At 48.3% G+C, this 21,090-nt stretch overlaps 1 protein-coding gene across 1 annotated transcript in view; it reads left to right on the top strand.

Annotated features, from left to right (window-relative positions):
• Nucleotides 1-21,090, top strand: part of PLEKHG4 (pleckstrin homology and RhoGEF domain containing G4) — a 93,163-nt gene that overhangs the window by 14,733 nt on the left and 57,340 nt on the right. The window contains exons 2-3 of the mRNA XM_086469286.1: nucleotides 7,759-7,956; nucleotides 15,183-17,346. Of these exons, the coding sequence (XP_086325412.1) occupies nucleotides 7,759-7,956; nucleotides 15,183-17,346 (2,362 nt within the window). The remainder of the gene's footprint in view (nucleotides 1-7,758; nucleotides 7,957-15,182; nucleotides 17,347-21,090) is intronic.

Raw genomic sequence — 21,090 nt, 5'->3', positions numbered from 1 at the left:
TGCACATCATGCCATTTCCTTCGTGGAGCAGTGTTTGGTGAGGTGACCCAGCCAGGTCAGGCAATGGTCGAACAGCAGAGCGCTCGCTGTGCAAGCTGCCGTGTGCGTCCAACTTCCCTTGGGGACATGTGTAAGCAGAGGGCTGGGGAAGGCCCTGCTTCTCCAGGTGCAGGGGCTTTGCTCTCTGAAGGGCTGCACCAGGATATGTCTTTGGCAAGGATGAACATGGGGATTAGGTAAAGCAGGTTTGCTTCTTGTGTTGCTGTAACAGACCTGTGTAACGTCGTGCTGGGCTGCAGGGGTCTCGGGCAGGGGAGCAGGCTTGGGTGACTGTTGCTGGTGCCTGTCTGCCTTTGGCCACCTTAAGCATGGTACAGAGCCATGAACGTGGCTGTCTGTATCAGGTTGCCTCTGCCCTCTACTACTGCCTGCTTTTTGCCCTGGCACATGGACAGCATTGATAATAGCTATGCACTAGCTCCAAAGCTGGAGGCTTGCAGGAGGTCACACTTTGCTTTCAAAGCAATCTGGGATGTTCCCCTTGAGTGAAAACAAACCAGCCCTGGGCTGGCAGGGCGTTTGCCCAGCTTTGGGCCTGCCTTTCACTGGCTGAGCATGCCCAGACCTACAGCATGCGCAGAAGCGGGACCTCAGAGCTGAAAAGCAAATACATCATTTTTTCCCTTTGTTTAATTAAATGAGAGATCATGAGTTAATCGCTTCCAAGCGCTTGTTTTCCTGCAGTGCCTGGAATGATAATCCCGCACGCTGCCCAGTAGGAGTTGCTTTGGCTGTGGCAGCCGCATCAACCCGGAGAAGGGCCGGGAGAACAGAGGGAGGCATCTGGAAATGATTCTGCGAGCTCTGTCTGTGGAGCACCACTCCCTGCAAGGCTGTAGGAGCTGGTTTATCCACAGGCTGCGGAGCCGTCCTGCCTGCCCCAGCGGCAGGGGAGCCAAGCTGGGCTACAGCTGTGCCCTGCGCAAGGGATCCCGTGGTATGCAGAAGGCAGCTCGCTTTTGGAGGTACAGCCTGTGAGCAAAGCTGGCCTGCGTGAGACTGCAGACACTTTCCTCCCAAGTGGAACTGGGTGCTGTGCTTTTCTCCCTGAAAAGCTTAAAACAATAGCCCAAAGAGCAGGTAGAGCCATTCCTGGTTATCTCACAGGAAAGTTGTGTAATTACAGCAGTGGAAATGCCTACCTCTATAGCTGCACCACTTAACAGTACATTTTATTTTAGCGAAAACATCCAGAGGCAGGCAGGGTGCCGAAGGCAGGCGCCCTCCTCCCAACCTCCCCCTGAGCCTCAGAGCGAGCAGCAGAGGGGGGTGCTGGCACTTAGTGCTCTGGGAAGATTTTTCTCTCTTGAACTCATTGCCGCTGTGATTAGAGCGGGTCAGGAAATGGGGCTGGGAGGGTTCTCCTCCCTGCAGAAATGGAGTGGGAAATCTCAAATTTTCAGAAAAACAAGCCTTGTTTTTAGCCAAAGACCTTTTTTTGAACGGAAAAATGCCTCCTTTTTAAAGGCAAAGCAGCCTGTCTTTCAGCTTTTTGTCAGAAAGTGGAAAGGCTTCATGGAAAGCCCAGAGGTCTGTTTTTACTGGAAATGAGGTTTCTCATGTCAGCTGAGAGCTGAACAGCCCCAGCCAAGCAGCGCAGCACAGCAGCCTTTGCTAGCGGAGGGACTAGCTAACCCGGCCCTGCTCAGTGCCTCCTGTGTACTCCTTTTCCCCCAGTCCCAAAGCTGGCTGGGGGCCATGGGCAGGCGCTGGGCTGCATTGCTTGGAGCTCTGCCTCTTCCCAGTTTCATTGTTATTTCTGCTTTCCAGTTCTGGGATGTGGGAGGGTTGGGTCATCTCTTCCCCTCACCTTTGCAGGCTCTGGTCTCCTCTGTCCTGCTTTCACACTGTTCATTGGTATCTGGGCGAGAGGGGAGAAAGTGGGGGCGTGCAGGACGTGGCCAGGCTCTGGGCAAAGCTGTGGGAGCTCCTGGCAAGGCCTCCCTGCTGAACAGGAGCCGAGACGCTCGGTGACTCAGAGCTGGGCGTACCATGGGCACTGCTCGCTGTGCTTGCAGCCACTTGGGCTCTGCTCCACCACCCAGCTATGCTCCTTGCTCGGCCAGGGCACAGCAAGTGCTGGATTTAACTGAGGCACATTGGGATTGTAATTTCATTCTTTGGCTGCATAGATGGGGGTCTAGGTTTCTCAAAGCAGAGCTGCAGATCCTTTAGCTAAATACCTGCTGCAAGATAAATCCTCAGCATGTTACACTCCTAGAAAGGAGAGTTGTCTGCCATAAGTCATGGGTTTGTCAAATAGTTAGTCTGATCTCACCATGGGATTTTAGGAGTCTTAAGACAGCATCTGGGCTGCCAGCGGGGAAGATCTGTGCCTCTTCATGTTCTCCTTGACCAAGACTCAGTGTTTCATAGACAAAATTCTTGAGCAAGACACTGACATCTTAGCAAGGTGCTTGGGTGAGTTGTAGGGAAAATGCTGCCAAGGCTTTGCAGGCCCAGGTGGGTCCAGCAGCATTGCAGCCCTTCCCTGCACTGACTTGTGTTGTCCTGAGCCACTTGGGTTGCTGTCCCAGGCAATTGCTGGGAGAGCGCAGGTATTCTGATGCTGCACAAGGTGTGTAGTCCTGGGGACCTTCTCTCTGCTCCCTGGGCAGGCTGATTTCTTGTTCTCCAAACCTGTAGGAGTCTCTCTGGGATTCAGACTTAATTGGTGAGCAGCAGGGCTCAATGAGGAAGAAGCTGAATCCTGAGTCAGAAAGAAATGTAGCCTGGTGTCTGGAGCTGCTGTGTAGCGTTCTCTGTGCCTGCAAAAAATTCAATCGATGCACCTAGGAAAGCCCAAGAAGCTCCTGGTTACTCCAGATGCCTCTTGGCAGGCTCCTCTCCCATCCTGCAGCGGCTGCTTGCACCAGGAGAGGTAGATGTGTCCCTTGAGCAGGGCTGTAACTGATCCTGGGCTCCTCTTTCTGCTGCCTGCTTGGAAGTCTTGGCTTGAGGCTTCTGCCCAGGCACTTGTAACCTCATCTCTCCCTGACTCCTGGTTCTTGCTGCAGGTTGTGATGGGGTGAGGGTCTCTTGGGGCCGAGCAGCAGAGCTTTGCCATGATAGCCTTTATTGCTCTATTGATTTCACAGCATCTGTGGCTCCTGTTATATGCAGGGGAGGGAGGGCAGCCTGTCTCACCCTGCTCATTTCTGCCCCTGTTCAGACTGAAGCCCTCTGCCAGCTATGAAGCCTTCCTGGGCTCTCCCTGCTCCCCTGCCCTTCCGGGCAGGACTATGCTAGGTTGTTCCCATCACACCGCTCTGCCCACGGAGCCCATCCCATCTGTCCCCATGTGTTGCTTTCCTGTTCCCTCGCTGTGCTCCAGCTCCTGCACCGGCAGCCGGCTCCCAGCTGAGGAGCAGTGAAAGCCGGTATGGCCGAACATGACCTTAACCTGGGCTTTATTTAGCACCTTGATTTACAGAGGAGTTATTTTAAAAGCATGTTTCTCTTTTGGGAGGTGTGGTGAGCGTGTGGCAGAGTGGTGGCAGTGAGCTGAAGTTCATAGGCCCTCCTGTGCTGTTGACAAAGAAGCATTTGAGTCCCAAGACACATTTTGCTTGGGGAGATGCTCTCTGGCTTGGTTGGAAAACAATCCTGTTTGCCTTTGTGCTGGGTGGCTGAAAAGGAGCAAGTGTCCAGGACCTTTTGCATAAGGAGGATGTGGCAATACTGGTAGAGGCAGGGAAGCCTGAGACTTGCATTCCCTGGAGGTGGCTGCTTGCTCCAGGAGGCTCCTATGCTGGGCTCTGCCAGCTCTTGGGGGCTGCTGTGGGCTGGCTGAAGTGGAAGCCTACTGGGCCAGGAGCGCCCTCTCCTTGGATCCTTGTTGGTTTAGGTTGTTCTCCTCTCCAGGCGCTGTCCCCTTATCCTGGGTTGCAGAGGTTTCTCCTCACTCCTGCTGGGGGTTGCCTTGCCTGCTTGAGATGAGGGATGTGGTTTGTAGCTAGGATGGGCTCTAGACTTCAAGTTCATCAGCCTCTGGAGCACAGAATGCTGTCCCCTTCTCGTGCTGTCTCAAACTGGTCTGTATGAGTTCCCTGTGCCTCCAAACCATGGCTTCTCCACACGTGTGGCAGCAGGCACACCTGCACGCTAGATTTGTGAGGCTGGCTGACCGCGCTCTGACATTAAACAGGACCACGCGGCCTCTTGCAGCCCTTGCTGAGGCCCTTTCCGCAGGCCACTCCGCACTCTCCACTTCTCAAAGTTAATTAGTACAGATAAGCAGCCCCATCCCTAGGATTGTGAGTTGGTTCAATGAGTCCATGATCGGAGGTGAATCTGCTGCTGTTGCAGGCTCCGAGCTCTGCCATGTTTCATCCTCTGTGTTTCAAGGTAACTTCTGAGGCTCTGCTGTGTTTCACCCTCCACCTGGGCAGGACCTGTCCCCAGGAGACCGCCCTGGGTGGGTGGAAACACTGAAAAGCACCATTGCCTGTGTGTTCACCTGCAGCACATGGAGGCTGCATCCATCCTTATTCTGTACCTGCCCAAGGATGCTGTTGCAACAATCACATGCAGCAGGATGGAATGTGGGAATTTGCTCCCTATTTGGGGCTTTTCATGTGGAATTAGCAGAGATTGATGAAAACTTCTCCTCTTTCTACCAAATGGTAGGGGTTGAAACCTTCTCTCTGTCCCTTCAAAGCCTGCACAGCTGTCATGGCTTTGTGGTATAGTCTAGCCAGAGAGAGATAAAGCCTTTCTGCTAAGGAGTGCACTGTTAGCACTGAACTCTGCAATGGCTACAGGCTATGGTTATTCTGTGTTTTACTAAAGGAAGGATAATATATGACTTGATTTATTTTAACCATATAAAGGATTTTTGATTTGGTGCCAATGTTAATAATTGTCTTGTGAAGGCTTTGCTAAGGCAGCAGGAATGGTGAGAACCTTAAAGTGATGCACCGACTCATGCAAATATTTTGACTTTTGTTTTGTTTGCAACAGTGAACTTAACCTATTTCACTGGAGGAGGGCATTGATATCTGAAAGAATTCTGCTCAAGCAGGGGAAGAGGTATGGGGCAGAAGACAGCACAGAACCTCCCCCCATCTGGTTCTGGCTGAGGTTTTGAACCTGTGGAGTGTCAGAGGGGAAATTGTTGTCAAATGCTACCAAGCACTTGTCTGGGCTTTCTGTGGTGGCTGGTGCCGGGTGGGAGAGCACCTGTGTCAAGGCCAGTTTTATCTGACAAGGCCACAGACGCTTGCTGGGACAGGTTGGTGTCAACAGAGGTTACCAGAGCTCCGCTCGCCTTCAGCTGGCTGTGCTTCGCCTCTCTCTGACACTTTCCAAGAGCGTGGGAGAGGAACGATGTGTAATGTTCAGTGTGTTATATCAGTATTTAGCAATATTATTATGTCCAGTCATGAGAGGCTTTGTGGTTTGGTACCCACTTCCCTACCCTACCAGCCCCCTCCACACCTTTTTTAGCAGGCCCAGGATACCATGTAAAGGGAAGACTTCTTATTTAGGCCGTAATTTTGGGTCACTACAACTCATCCCACCGTTTCTATTGGTCTGCTTTCTCTTATATTTACTGGACTCTGCTGAGTCCTGCCCTTATACCCTGCGTGGGGGTGGTCTTGATATGGACTGTGCAGAGAGCTGCAGGCTGTCAGCTCTCGGCAGTCTTCTCTTGACCTCCGTGATCTCTAGTAAAAGATTTTCTCTGAAGACCTGTTCCTACAGAGAAAGTAGTGCTTGGGTACTTCCCGGCTTTCCATTTCAATTAATGGAATAAAAGTTGGGGGTTTATATTGTTCTTTTCTGAGTGGAAAAAAAGTTTAAAACAGCCTTCTCCTCCCATTTAGGAATAGGGTTAAATGCTCAGTCCTAGCATTCAGTACTTGGAAGTATGCACACAGGCCTCCTGCTTTTTGAGTCCTTGGGTTAAGAAAATTAAAAATAGCGCATTAACCTCTGTTTATCTGGTTGCATTGACCTTGGAGGGTATTGCAGGAGGCAGCTGGTCTCTCAGAAGAGTTGCAAACACTTCAGGAAGCCTGCTGCCATTTAGCCTTGCTTGTTGCTGACATTGGGAGAAACAGCAGAAAAAGGAATAAAGCAGTGCTGTGCCACAGGCAGAATGTGGTTTGCCTGTCACCTGCGTTCTGCCAGCTTGGTGCAGGCAGGGATTGTGGAGGCATTGCCTAGGCGTCCTCATCTCGCCTGTGCAGTCCCGCAGGCTGTCCTACAAGAAGGCTTTACAACAGAGCAGGGAGTTTATATTGTGCTTAAAACACCCAACCCTCTAAAAGAGCAATTTAAAGATGGTCGAGCTGCGAGAGATGGGAAGGCTTTCGCAAGGAGCATCATCTCTGCTCTGGCTGCAGGTTGGCTCAGGCTTTCTCTGAGACTATTGTGTTTTCCCAAGCCTGTGGAGGTATCTGGACTGATGAACATGCACTCCCTTGGAGTGGAAGAAGTGGAACGTTTTGCTTCCTCCTGATCCCTTCATCCTACTGTTCCCTGGTGGCAGTGTAAGCTGTTGTGGCACTGCTTTGTTTATGGGACTGAGGTATGTTTTCAGGCATGTCCATGCAGCTGTTCCTGTTCTGCAGGAGACTGTAGGGCTTCTGGGCCGGCGGCTGAAATGCTTTTCTCTTCTCTAGTGAAGGGAGGTGGATTTAGATCACATGAGGGTCTGGCCAGACACCTGAGTAAACTTCCATTTGATTTTGCAGCAAAACTCACTCCCACTGGCTGTAAGTTAGCCAGAGGGGTCCCCTCTAAAATAGAAAGGAAAGAAGAGATCCTGATCCTCTCTCCAGATGCGTACAGTTTTTTTTTTCATTATTATTTTTTGGCAAGCTTTCTTGATTTACACACATGTGATAGATCAGAATTTGGTTTCTAGCACTGGGATTGGTCCTGACATCATGTCAGGCTCTGGCTGGCAGGCTCTCCCAAATGACGGTGGAAGTAGGGAAGCCATCACCCCTGTTCCCTGGGCAGGAAATAGGCATCCTACGTATCGATGTGTGTGCTCAGGCACCAAAGGCCACCCTGTTCACATGCAGTCTGCGGATCCTGTTGTGAGGCATCTCTCACTGCAGAAAATTCCTGGCTCTTGGAGTGAGCCTTTCATGCAAGGTGAACAACTTTGATTAATGGGGAATCACACTGGTGAGCGGCTTTCTCCAGTACCAAACAGCTCCAGAAGCTTATCCTGCACTGGGACTTCATAGCAGGTTGAGGAGCTTCAGCCCAGCTGTTGCCCCTGTGACTCCCCTTAGTCCCCTGAGGAGCATAACACTGGGCTTTAATGTACCCAAGTGCTGGCTGGCATCTCCAGCCCCGGATATCCGAAACACGGGGCCCACCAATCTATCCACCCCATGATACTCTCTTGCTCGCATGCACTCACGTGCTGCGGTAATGGTTTAATAGCAGCCCCACCCAGCGCAGTCAGGAGAAAGACTTGCTGCGTAAGCAAAAGCTAGGAAATCTCGCTGCTGTGCACAGCGCTCCGCAAGTGCTCCACTCTTGTTTTGGGAGAGCTTTTTTTTTTGGGTTTACCTGGAATCGCCAGTGACAAAAGAAGCTAGAAAGGACAGCAGTTTTCTCCTTTGATCTTCTCTCCTCCTGCATTCGGAGATGGCTGCATCCCTGGGTGTAGGGCTTGTCAGGGCACCGGGTTGTGTTGTGCCGTGGTACCATTAACGCTTTCTCTCTTGGCAGGACTCGGAGTCGCTGGACGGTTGCATTCAGAGTACGTTATCAGCACTCTACCCTCCATTTGAGGCTACCGCAGCCACTGTTCTGTGCCAAGTTTTTGATGTGGTGGAGAAGACGTACCGTGGGGATGGACTACGCTACCTCATAGACTTCCTGATTCCAGCCAAGCACATTCTGCAGTGCATTCAGCAGGATGCCTGTGTGAGTACATCATGCTCTCTAAGGCCTGCAAAGGCTTTCTTGGAGAACTTTCTTTTTGCTTTTGTATGTAAAACGGCTGGCAAAAAGTGCTTGCATGAGTACGGCAGCCTAGGTGGGGGAGGGTAGGCAGACAATTAGGAAACAGTTGAGAAACTGTTACTGAAGCTTAACTGTGCAGAGATCAGATGTGGAGCAGTGCCCTTGCCTTTCATAACCGGGAACACCGAACAGAAGTCTTAAGAGATTCAGAGGAAGAGGTTTAGCAAAGCGTTTGCTGGATATGGCTGATTTGGGTGGCTTCTAACCCCAGTGGTTCCCTGGCCCTGCGGATGAAGCTGTTGGGCTCCCACCGCTGCCAGGAGGGCATGCAGGGCAAAATGCTGCCAGTCGGTGTTTTTCCCAGAACTCCAGCTCCTTTTTGATGGTTGCTGGAACGGTCGCAAGGCTCAGTAGCCCCGAGGAGTCATGTTACATTTACTGCCAGAACGAGTCCAAGATTAACGTGCTTTACTGCTGGGAGTCTAAAATGTTAGAAACGATGAGTCAAATACCTCCATCACAAACTTGGCTCAAAGTTTGCAAGATGGAAAAAAACCCCGACAACCTAAACCTAGGGTTCATTCTAGCCTTTTTGTCTCTGAACCTAGAGGGTGTATGTGGCCAGGCTTTCGATAGAAGTCCTCATGGTGGAGGGCAAGGGACTTCTGAGAGGAAGAAAAATATTACACAGAAGCTGAAATAGTCACTTATTTGTCTCAAGGAGGTGAAACGCTGTGGGGAAGCACCCATCACATATGTTGGATCCACGTAGCAACCCCTGGGAGCTGGTCACCTTGCAAAGTGTTTTGGTGCTGTGTTTGTCACCAGCCCCCAGCTTGGTGCCAGCCATGTGTTTATGAGCCCAGGAAGATCCGAGGTTGTGCATAAGGATTCTGGGGAACTGCTCTCTCTCACCCTGAACACTCAAATAGGAATTATTCCATTGGTATTATCTAGCTGCAGTTTCTAATTTGATGGTGCATAGTGTGTTTTTCCCCTTTAGAGAAACAAAGGCTTTTCGTTTGTATGAACTAGTAATTTTTGCAAGACATTTCATGGCTTTCCCCAAACTGCCTCCCTCACCAAAGGAGGCAAGGTAGGAATTTCTGCACTCCCTAAGCTCTTGGCAGCTTCCAGGCACCCGGCAGTGCCCTGGGCAGATGAGGTGGTGGAGGGGAGGGAAGGAAAGCAGCCTGGCTTGTGAGAAGAGCCCGCTGCTCGGCATGGCCCTCTCTCTGCCCCCCATGGCTTGCGGGGAGCTGGGCCCACAGTGCTGCCCTTCCCACAGGGTGGAGGTGTTCGGGGCAGTAACAGGGTGGCCTGTTGGAAGGGTGCCGGTGAGGGGGCTGTCCCTCCCTGGGTGGCTGGGCAGGGGCTGCCAAGGCCACACAACCACCACAGGCCATGGCTGCCCTCGGGGCCCAGGCCCCTGTGGGACAGGGGTGTGGTGGCAGGGAGGGCCTTGTGCTGCCTGGCAGCCAATGAGAGGACAGCTGAGACTGCAGCGGCCAATAGGAGTGTAGGGCTGCCTTGATGGGCATGGTGGCCTTGGCTGAGCTGGGGGCTGTGGGAGCAGGAGGTGGTGAGGTGGTGGGCCCTGAGGCAGGAGGGCAGTGGGCCCTGGAGGGCCGCGGGGGTCCCTGAGGGAAGAGGGCGGTGGGCCCCAGGGGTCCCTGAGGTGGGAGATGTGTGAGGGTGGTGGGCCCTGGAGGAGCTCATGGTGCTGGCGGCCCCTCCGCCCTGAGCATGGGCCCGGTGACATGGAGACAGGGGGGCTGGTGGTGACTGAGGTGTCCTGTTGCAGGGGGAAACCAGGATGGTGGGGCTGTCCTACACATGCAGCACTGTTTGGGCAGGTGGTGCAGGGGCAGGAGCTGTGCTTGGAGCCACCCTTCTGTCACAGGCCCAGGAATGGGGGAGGGCTCTGTGCTTGTCTGGCACCCCCTGGCCTGCCCAGTAGCCACAAGGTGCAGGGGTGGTGGGTCAGCCACCTCCAGTAAGGGCTGCCCAGGGCTCAGCATTAGGTGTCGGGGGCTTTTGCTGAGGTGTAAAATGACTGAGAGAGTGGGCAGCAAGAGGCAGAGTGCAGGCACAGGCCTCTCAGAGCTCAGCTGGATGCCTTGAGCCTTTCCTCCTTACTTTTGGCCCTTTCTGTCCCTGACTCACGGTTTTGTACTTTCAGAGTAGCAATACAGGGAGATCAAGGCAAGCTCTAGGTACCTCATACTGTCTTTAGAGGTGGGCCCAGGCTATTCCATATTTTATTCAGCAGTGTGCTTGTTTGAATTTTTATTGCTGAAAGCTATTTCCTTCGTTTGTTGTGGACTCCTCCCCTTCCCCCCAACCTCCACTGTGTGCCCCTTCTTTTGTCTTCACTGTCTGAAATCACAGGACTCTTTGTTGTTACTTGTTCTTTAAGATTTGTCTGCTTTTTAGAGAATCTAAACAAAAACAATGTTTCCTCCTCAGTTTGTAGTTCGGCAGGTCCATGTGAGCTTTTCCTAAACACAGTAAAGAGAAAAGAAGTAACTCCTGTCTGAATGACTACTGTAGGAAATCTTGAGAGCACTAGATCTTTTGCCAGCCTCTGCAGTGGCAAAAGTGTAAGTGGCTTCATAAAGTATTAGACAAGTTCATGGGCTTCAGCTGAGTGTATGAAAATCACTAGCCGGTATGTGCTCCCCAGAGGGTGGAGAGGGCTGCGTGGAGGGATGTGCCAAGGGGTCTTTGCTTAGCACAGGGTAAGAAACCAGGTTTTGCCCCTGGCCTTCAGGTGACATCCCGAGCCTAACAGGCTGTTGGTCTGCTCCAGCCCAGCTGTCCCCATAGCTCTAGGAGCTACAACCTTTGGGACATCTTTGACATTGGTGCCCAGCTCTTTCCTCAGAGGTAGCTTTATTCCTGGGTGCAACCACTGGGCATAGACTCTGTTCCTATCATTCCTCTGATGAGCCTGGTTTGGCTTGGTAGCGATTGGACACGAGAAGAGAAAATACTTGAGCCTCAAAGTGAAATGTTAAAACAACCAAAAAAAGCCTCTTCACGTAATATTCCCTTTGAAGGTGCTTTTTGGAGCAGGACCAGCATGAGGATACTCCACTTCTAAAGCTCATAGAAACATAAAATGGTATGGGTTGGAAGGGACCTTAAAGATCATCTGGTTCCACCCCCTGCCATGGGCAGGGACACCTTCCGCTGGACCAGGTTGCTCCAAGCCCCATCCAGCCTGGCCTTGAACACTGCCAGGGAGGGGGCAGCCACAGCTGCTCTGGACAACCTGTGCCAGTGTCTCGCCACCCTCACAGTGAAGAGCTTCCTCACATCTAAACTAAATGTACTCTCTTTCAGTTTAAAGCCATTACCCCTTGTCCTATCTAAAACTGAAATGTTTAGGCTATTGAAGGACTTACATTCCTGCTTGGACAGCACTCTAGCTATTGCTGCAGTTTAGACTGTGCCTTTGTAGGGTTTTTCAGGAGCTTCAATGCGTTTTGCATTTTAGTTTTGGTGATTTTAATGCTGAGTTTTCTTCCACTTGTCAGTCAGTAGGCAGACAGGTGACCTGAGTGGTGACACTGGATTTTGGATTTCTTGGTGTATGAATGGCCCCCAAATAGGTTACTCTGCATCCATGTTTAACAGAAACTCTGTGTTAGGTAGGTGCAGATGGAATTCAGCTTTATGTTTGTGCTACTGCTGATTGTGTCTCTCACTTTTCAGTCATATAAACTATTTATAATCATTTGGGAACTGATCTTTTTTTGTCTGCTTCTTACCCTAAGAGGCCCTTAGTACAGATGGCCTTAATGTACCTACTAGGAGATATTCTAGTGGCAGAAGAAGGGTTGATGTGGTGTGGTGCAGCGTGCAATTGTAAATTCTTTTTTGGAAAACTGCAAATTGTTTTTCTTTAAAAACTTCTGTACAATATACTTGGCTTGGGCACTTCTGTAGGAGATACAGGCTCTATTGACTGAGGTGGTGTGCGATTCTTGAGCTTGATGGAAGAGACCATGAAGTACGTACAGCCTGAGACTTGCTGAAGCCAGCAGCAATGTCTGCAAACTGTGCTGCAGGAGGACCTCTTGGATTGTAGAATTTAACCGTGCTGTGAAGGAAAGGAACTAGCTGGTAGAGGGATCTATGTCTTAGAGATCAGAAAGCATAAGAACATAAGATGGCAAAGCTTAGCTCCCCATGCCTTTGAGGGAAGCACAAGCAACTGTGCATTATTTTATAGGGCTTTTTAACTTAATAGAAAGAGAAAGTGAAGGGAGGTGGGGCTGCTCTGAGTTCAAGGTTAGACTATAAAGGTAATATTAACATGATCCTTCAAACAAATGAAAACTAAAGTAAGGTTCAGTTTAGTAGTGATAAAGCATGTAGGTACAACAGTAAGGCTGTTGCACTGAGTGAACAGAAATAGAACTGCCATGACTGAAATGGGTATGGAATTGAAGAAAAGGGACTGGCTGGACTCCATCCTGGAACATGGAAGAAGTTACCACGTAATGCTGAATGTCTGATAACAGGGATTTTTATTGAATCTGTTAAGTCAGGGCTAGTAACAAAATACAGAGAACCAGCTGAGCGTACAACAACATGCACTGAGCAAGGACTGAATTAACTGACCCATTAAAAACTGGATAACGTTTTTCACGTGGTTTGCTCCATGGCAGGTAGTGTAAGACTAGCCTTTTTCATAAACCAGCTCTCTCTAGAGAGAAAAGTTTTGTTGTCTAATCTCTTCCATAAAGGATTTATTATGGAGTCATATGGAAAATTAATTACTGTGTCAAAGGGATGGAGTTTTATGCCAGTATTGCAAGATGGGTAACAAACTGGTGAAAGGGAGGGTGTTTGTGCTGCAGTGAAAGCTGAGGTGGAGGCAGGAGTCATGGGACACATATAACTTCTCATCCATGACCTTGGCATAAAAAGTGAGAGTATGCATATGACAGATATTCGTGATGAAACCAGCCTGGGAGACATGAGCAATAACCTAAAGGGGGAGGAGGAGGGTGATAAAGGTATTGCACAAAACTTTGTACTTAAGCTTTTGCGACTGTAGACTCAGAGGGCAAGTGTGTACCTCCACAAAGTAACAGGCAGAATTTCTCTTGTGAACTGGGCTTCATCAGTTTGGAAAGAAAAACTAGCAGGTGATTGTGTTACCGTAGGGACATGACTGGAAGGCAAATGTGATCTTAGCTTTCAGAGATGCTTCTAGCACAGTTGGGAAGCATTGGTGCCATTATACACACAGTGTTTTGTGATGCTTTGCATGGTGAAGAAGTGGAACAAATAAATGTTCTTTTTAAAAAAAATAAAAAAGGCATAGCCAAGGAGGTGCTTCAGGCAGGCCTAACAGGTGATCAAGGGAGACGTGCTAAGGTGATCTGACATGGCTTAATAGTTTTAAGCAACAGGAACACATCACGAGAATAAGCTCCAGAGTCGAGGAGGAGGAATTATTGAATCTGAAGGATGATTTGGGCTTTCAAGGCTCTGAGCATCTTTGCATCAGGTGTTGTGAGGATAAGAAACTTGGCTGGGCTGAAGGTAGAGCTTGCTGAACATGGGAAAGAAATTACTTGATGCCATTACTTGTTGCTTCAAGGTGTGTGAGGAACCAGGAGGTTCCTTCCAGTTCTGTGGTTTCTCTGCTATATGGCAAAATATTTGAATCAAGGTATTTTTTTCTTTCATCTGTCTGGCCTGCAGAATACAGCATTTTTTAATAAATTGCTTTCTCTGTCAAGACTTCCATGCGACCATGTAAGAGAAACAAGATAAAATATCTGAAATCTAATGGTGCCAATACTAAAGTCTTTGGGCTTCCAGATGACAGCTTTCTAATTTAAGTATTGCATCCAAACCAGGAAAATCCTATCTAAACCCTTGTTGTGACAGAAAGGTGAAATTAATCATGGAACTGATGGCTTATGTCATGGCTCAATTTAAATCTTATTTTACCCAAACAGAATCAAGTTCAAAGCAACTATTTTATTTTTTTTGATGTTGTGATAAAGCTGTAAATAATTGAGTCGAGTCAGTTCACCCATGAAACGTCAGTTCACCCATGAAACGTCAGTTCTTTTCCTTGGTTGGGATTTAGCTGAGACTTCTCCTGAGTGCTGCTGTGTTTTGGGAACGAGGAAATCCCTGGTGTGCTAAGTGTAGTTCCTTGCAGCTTGCTGATGGCACTTGCTGCCTTCTTTCTCTGTGGTTCTGCTATGCTTTCCTTATTGCTGCCTCCTTTCTCCTGCTTTGTCTTCACAGTATCTCCTTTTGTTTACTGGTAGGTTGCAGCCACCCTTTGCTGCTTAACCAAAATTAGGTGGAACATGCTGCATACTTCAGCAGAGCACATTAGGGAATAAAAACAAGTCCTCAGACAGGCCTTGGTATTTTCATTATGCCTTTCCTCATTAGCAAAGCTTTTCATTACCTCCCTTCCAGCAGACCTCAGTCTAAAGACCCAACACTGCTTCACCAGAGAAAAGACAATTTGCGGTGCCAGGCGGCATCCTGTGCAATGAGGCTTCTATGTCTACAGCCTCCTTCTGGCAGGTTGGTATCAAGTGTACCTGGTACAACCTAGAGCTTGCTGCGGATGCTCTGGAAATGAGTGTTATTTGCCACCTTATCTGTTAAGGCTGTGGATGGTCTTCAGTTGAGGACAGTGGGGTTTGTCCATGCGTTGTAAGCAGACGACTGTCTGCCTGTTTCTCTGATGGCACTTGGTTAGGGATGCTGTATGGTCTGAATTTTCACTTCCTTAGTCAATTGAGTTGGTCCTAATGAGTCAGAAAGAGGTGGAGACAGCGTCTCACAGCTTGAACACTGGCAGGCGAGAACTGATTTCCCTGTGCTGGGGTTCTTGGGCTTAGACCTCTGCCTGCCTGTGCTGACCCAACTTTAAAACAGGGCTGAGACTTTTGGCAGCTAATTGGCTCATAATCAGATTCTGAGATGCTGGTGATTTGTGTTGGTAGCTTTTCTTGTTTCTGCTTTTTAAAGAGAAGGCCTTAGTTTGGAAAACTCCCCTACACTAATAACCAAAGACCCTAAATTCAACTGTTCTGTTGCTACAGCTGTGAAAGAGAAGCATTGATCTCTCTTGTCCAAAAGCTTGAGCTGAGATCTGTTCCTCATGCTGAAAACACTTTCTCTTTTCTCCATAGGTTCAGTACTGTGGCTTGCTGTTTCGCCATGAGGGCTGGCCCCTGTGTATTCACAAGAAGATTGTAGTCCAGCTGGCTTCCATTGACTGGCGAATCTTGAAGCCTGGTGACTTCTACCTGCAGGTGGTCCCCTATCTGAAGAAGTCTCCGCGAATTGTATTGAAATGTTTGGCAAAAGACAAGCATAATGTAGAGGAAGTCGTGATTCCAGAAGTTTCCTATACCTCTATTTTTACTCTGGAATGGTTGAGTACTTTCAATGGAGAGCGGATGGGTATAGCACTGGAAAATTGTTTACTAACCACTGATGATAAAATATTTCGTGTCCCCTGGGATAAAGTGGTTAATCCTGAATTTATAAATAAACCAAAAATAATTGAAAACAGTATCATCTCTCCAGAAGTAACAGAGGAACGCTCAGTTTTGTGCCTCCCTATGGACAATGCTGAGTGCAGTTCACCAGACCTAGGATCTCAGTATCTACAGGAACAAAGTCCAAATCGAGACAACCTGGTCATTAGCAGCACAGCTCTGCAGTTAAGTGAAGCTCTTGTCAATGGTGCCTGTACAAGTCCTGTGCCTCAACAGAACTTGAAAAGTGACCTTGAAGGGGAGTACGTTGAGCTGACAGAAGTTTCACTGCCCCGTTTTGGGCCTCAAACAGGCTCTTTGACCCAATCGCTAGCTTTAAATTATCTAACTCAGCCCAGAACACGAGTGAATGCATCTAAAGGCAAGCACAAGTTTATTGTCATTCAAGACAGTACTTACTCCAAGAACTTAATTCAGTCAGCACTTATGCAGAAGGAGCACTGTCAAATGGACACTCCGAGGACGACTTCTGTAGAAGTTCTAAAAAATGTAATTCCTTTGGAAAGCAACAAAATGATGGCACATGGAAAACTGTCTCCAGAAGTTCAGCTGACATCAAGTGGTCCTGCAAACATGGGGAATAGCTTTCCTGTGGCTGAGTCTCCTGCCTGCAGTGTAGAAGATTTATCTGCAGAGCAGAAGACCCACACCGAACACTCAATCGATTGGCAATATGCACTGTGCAGCTACAGCGACGTGTGTGCGGGAGATGGTGTCAACGGCAAGGCACAAATGCCTAGCGCTCCTGGAAACATGGAAGGAGAAAGTGATAGTCCTAGCAGAAATCCTAGTGTTGAAACATCAGAGCAGAGCCCAGAAACAATTCTAGATGCTCTTGCTGCTAAAGAGGAGGTGACACTGAGAGTACATGGAGAACCACTGACTGAAGGTGAAAATGAGGTGACACAGATGGATGCCTCTCCTGTGTCTGTCCTAGGGCCTTTGGGACCATATTGCACACTGAAGGAAGGTTCTGATGTTTCTTGCCAGAGCATCAGTGAAAGTGTTACACCAGTCCAGGCCACTACATTGCTTATCATGCCTGACAGTTCACATGTAGGTATGGAGAGAGCCTCTCCTTCAGGGAACGTGGCAGATGTAGGAGCAGTTGGTGCTTGCTGCAGTGATCAGGAAGCAAATTTTAGTTCTCCGTTAAATCCTTTAGAACAGAACCAAGGAGAAGTAAATGAATTTGAGCTGGGAAGAAGGAGCAGCCCAGAAGAACTCAAAGAGATTGAACAAATACTGACTGTAAGTGAGAATCAGACAAGTCATAGTCCTTGTCTTGTCAGAGCTCCTACAGATGGACTCTTGTCAGATGATGAAGAGCAAGAGGTCTCTGCCTGTCAGTGTAAGAAAGCTGAAGAAGCCATACTACTTCAGACAGCTCTGTCAGCAGAAGGTGATCAGGTGGCAGAACAACTAAATAACAGTGACTCTTTGATGGGCCTTGATGCACAAGCAGAAGGCTCAAGTCAATCTGGAACCCAGAGGTCTGGAGAGAGGTGTGAGGAACCACAACGACAGGCAGAAAACCAGGGCTGTAAAAGTGAAGAGAACTCTGTGCTGAACCCAGAGTGTGTTGTAGTACAGGACTTGCAGGGAGAGGAGGAGAACCAGGGAAGCTTTTCTTATGGGGAAAAGTCAAAGACCGTAGCCTTAAAAACACTGGAATCCATTGAAGAGGAACTGGAGGTTGGACCACTGTCCTCAGGACCTGCTGAGGAGCATACAGAACCCACCACTCTGCACTCCTGCCCAGAGGCATCTTCTGGGGCATCATCTCCTAAAGGTACAGCAGCTAGATGTTTGTGTGTGTATCTGATAACATGGATTGAAAGCAAAGTCCTCATGAGCTACTGCTGATAAATACCTCTGCTGGGAGGCTTTGGGGTAATAGCAGAAACTACAGGAAAGTGATTAAATTGTCATTGTTGTGGCTTGAAATTAGTTTTCTCTTCACAGGTGGGTTTATTGTAGGCATTTTTGTTTAATAGTTCTTTGCAAATTTACATCGGTACAGAACAAAGTTCCTTTGTAAGAGACTTATTTTCGGTTAATCTGGTTGCTGGTGACCTCCACCTGTTACATTCGTCGTGTGCACATTATGGATGCATGCAACAGGAATGCGTGAGGAGAGAGTGTCTAACTGTACAAGTCTTTCATAGTTGAAAATTTGCTTTAGGAAGATAGTTGTGGCAAGAGGAAGCAGCAGTGGGTGCCACAGTAAAATACTAGTTGTGTAACTTGACCTGAAGATCAACAAACGTGTGTGCTGGTAACTGATTTAAGAAGTAAACTGCAGAGTTGAGGGATTTCCCCCCTCTTATTCCCTCCCTTCCCCTCCGGCATGCTTTCCTCAGCTTGGTTATGTTTTGAGTTTAACTTGAGTGGGAGAGCACAGAGAAACAAAGCATCTCACTTCACTGAAACGATATGTTCAAGCAGGTATTGCCTAGACTTCTTGATGCCTGGGTTCCTGTGCTGGAGCCGTGCTCCTTCAGAAGGAATTGAACAGGCAATCCAGGTCTCTCTGCCTTTTGCACCAGACTGTAGGCAGGCAGCGTGTAACCGCGTGGACACGATGTTAGCTTTGCCTAGCTCTGCTGAGTCTGGAGAACTGTAGCTAAGATATGCAGATCGGATTGAGGAGGAGCCTGTGTGTGGTGGGGGCGGGCGAAACATGCCGTTCCAGTTTAACAGCTCTCATTCCCTGAGACCCCTGTCTAGGAAAATTGCCTGGCTTGAAATATTAGAGGGAGGACTCTTGAAAGGTACAGACCCCCATTGCTAGAGCATGTCTGACCCTGTGGAGGAACAGACTGGGAGCTGGTCATCTTGGGACGGGCTGCCAGCGTAATGCTCACACTGGTCCTAAATGGTGTGGGTCAGAGCCTGTGCCACTGCTGCGGCACCACTCTGGCTGCAAAGGCAGCTGCTTTCTCAAGTGTCCAAAAGTCACATTTTACCTGATGCCTTAGTGTGACCTAAAGTGTCCCTCAATTAAAATGAAATTAACACCTACATCGGAATATTTTAATTCCATAATGAGGCACATGGTTGCCAGGCATTTCTGATAGTTTTGGAGTGACAAACATCCTGTGAAATGGAGGGATCAGCCCAAAAGTTTCTGTTTCTGAAGTGTGTGTCTCTCTGAGCATCTAGCACCATGAACAGAAAAAAAAAAAAGGACACTTGTCAATCCGTAGCTCTTGGGGATGTATGCCAGCAAATAACCATGCCGTGGGTATCCATTCTCTTGACCAAACTGAAGCTGGCTTGTGCAGGTCCGGACCTCAGAAACCCTAGGCTGTGGTGAGCGCAGCGCTTTCCTCCTGACTCTAGTGGTTTCTTGTTCAGTGTTCCTGTCTCTTCTGTCTAAAATTAGCCAGGTTCAGCTTGTGTATGAGGTAAGTGTGATGTTCTCACTGCTCCATAGGATGAGTCTTGGCTGTTGCTGTGGATTTCAGCAATGATGGACCCCTCTGGGGTGTGTGTGCAGTTTGGTTTTTAAATGAAAGATAATTTAAACGTTTCTGGGGATTTGGCTGAAATAAGTGACATTCGTGGCCCAATTCTGATGATGATAAACTTTGGCATTGCAGTTAAAAAAATCCGTAACTGTTATCTCAGAGTTTGTAAAGCAAAAGAAACAACCTAAGTCATCAGGAAACTCTCCCAAATCAATCAACCAACCAACTTCTTTAAGAAACAGGGCAGTTCAAATATCTGTTAATTCTTGAACACTATAATTGGAACAATAATAAGCTTAATCCGTTCACTTACATGCGATTGCTTTGTGATCCAAACAAGGCATCCCCTTATCTAGCCCCATTAAACCCTCAGAGATATAATAATAAGATAATTCAAAGATAAAATTACAAAGTGAAGCAAATGTCCTACAAATTAACTTTTCCAGCCAGTCAGTTTGTACGCGAGTTAAATTCACTGTGACTGTGTCTTATTGGGGTCATTTTGCTACTATGATTGCAAACTGTGGGTATCTAAACTATAAATAACAAAGCTTGAGCTTTACTGGGTCAGTTCAGATCTGCAGTTCACACCTCAGTAATAGTAGGCAGATGCAAAATTTGCTCGGCGTGAGGTGGAGGAGCTTCCTTGTTCCAGCAGACATCGTAGATTTTGTCAAAATACACATTCAGAGCTGGGGCATCTGAGTTTGTGGTGCCTGCAGATTTTTCCTTGTCCCTTAACTGTCTCCACTTCCTCATACTCCCAGTGAGCTTATGTTCTGCACAAATATGATCTAATGTAGAAAGATTTCGAGTCAAATGTGACCTTTTTGTGTCGGTGGCTTAAAATTTACACTGGTTCCATTCACAAATAATGTGACTGCTGTTTTTCCCTATTGACTAACTTTAAGTGAATTTTTAAACTTTGTTGCTCTGGAAAGAATTCCTGTCTTTTGGGGGTGAAAAATATCTTAATTTTCAAGAAACTGGCTGAAAAGCAACACTCGGGCGTATTCAGCAGCACCTGCCAGGGCGTTTCATTCCCGCTCCCTGTTACTGTGTGATGTTAGCATAGATGTTACTGGTGCTGGGGCAGTTTGCAGGAAAAATGCTAATGTCTCTTTGAAATGCACACAAGCAAATCCTCCTCTACCACTTCCTTAACCTTGGGGAAAGGTGGAACCTGCAAACATGGCAAATTCAGATGTCCCAGTTCTCATTTTGCTTTTTGATGTAATCCTCCGCATTGTAGAATTTCCGCTTTAGTAAGTGCCTCCACCCCAGATCACAAATAACAAACAGTGTGCTTGGGCCTGTTTTGGAGAGAAGTGGGGTCTGCTGATCTGAACCAAGCCTGAGAAGCTTAGGGAAGAGGTTTGTTTGGGCAAGGTGTACGTCGTCTGGAGGTTGCACAACTCCAGCGAGGTTTCACTGAGGCTGAAAAGCCCTGGTACTAGGTCTGTGTCTGGTGGGCTGAGCAAAATGCTTCTCTCTACTAGCTTTCAGGAGCTGCTGCCTCATTCCTAAGAGATATGCAAGGCAGGGCTGCCATGTACATTTATGTCTTTCTCTTGGCCTGGTATGGTACATTCACTATAGTGATGTTCCCTTTCTTGTCTTCTTTAAATGCCACCTTTTGGTCCTCTTTGCAGGTTTTCTTCATTTAATGCATGTTCCTTTACTACAAAGTGTGTGGTTCTACTTATTGCCAGGCCTTACAGCTCCTTGAGAAAATGATTTTATGTTCTTCTAGAAAGCCCTTAATGTGAAGCCTTTGGAGCACGACTTAGATGACTGTGATCTTCAAGATACCCCTTCTATGGGACATCTGTGCCCCTCTAAAATGCTGCTTCAGGAAGATCTAGCCATGTTGTCCAAAGTGAATGACCTCTTGCATCACTGGAAAGTGGAGGCTGAGGTGTAGCACCAGGAACAGAACTGAGCTCTGATGCGCCCCGGAACTGCGCAGAGCCCTGAAGCCATCGCAGCAGCTTACATGGCCAAATGTAGCCAATGCCAAACTGGGTCCCAGGAATGCTCCCTCAAGAGGGGTGTTACCAAAG

Source organism: Leptosomus discolor, chromosome 8 (genome assembly GCF_034619465.1).
Source record: "Leptosomus discolor isolate bLepDis1 chromosome 8, bLepDis1.hap2, whole genome shotgun sequence".
In the NCBI taxonomy this organism is placed as follows: domain Eukaryota; kingdom Metazoa; phylum Chordata; class Aves; order Leptosomiformes; family Leptosomidae; genus Leptosomus; species Leptosomus discolor.
This window is presented reverse-complemented; position numbering and strand designations above follow the sequence as displayed.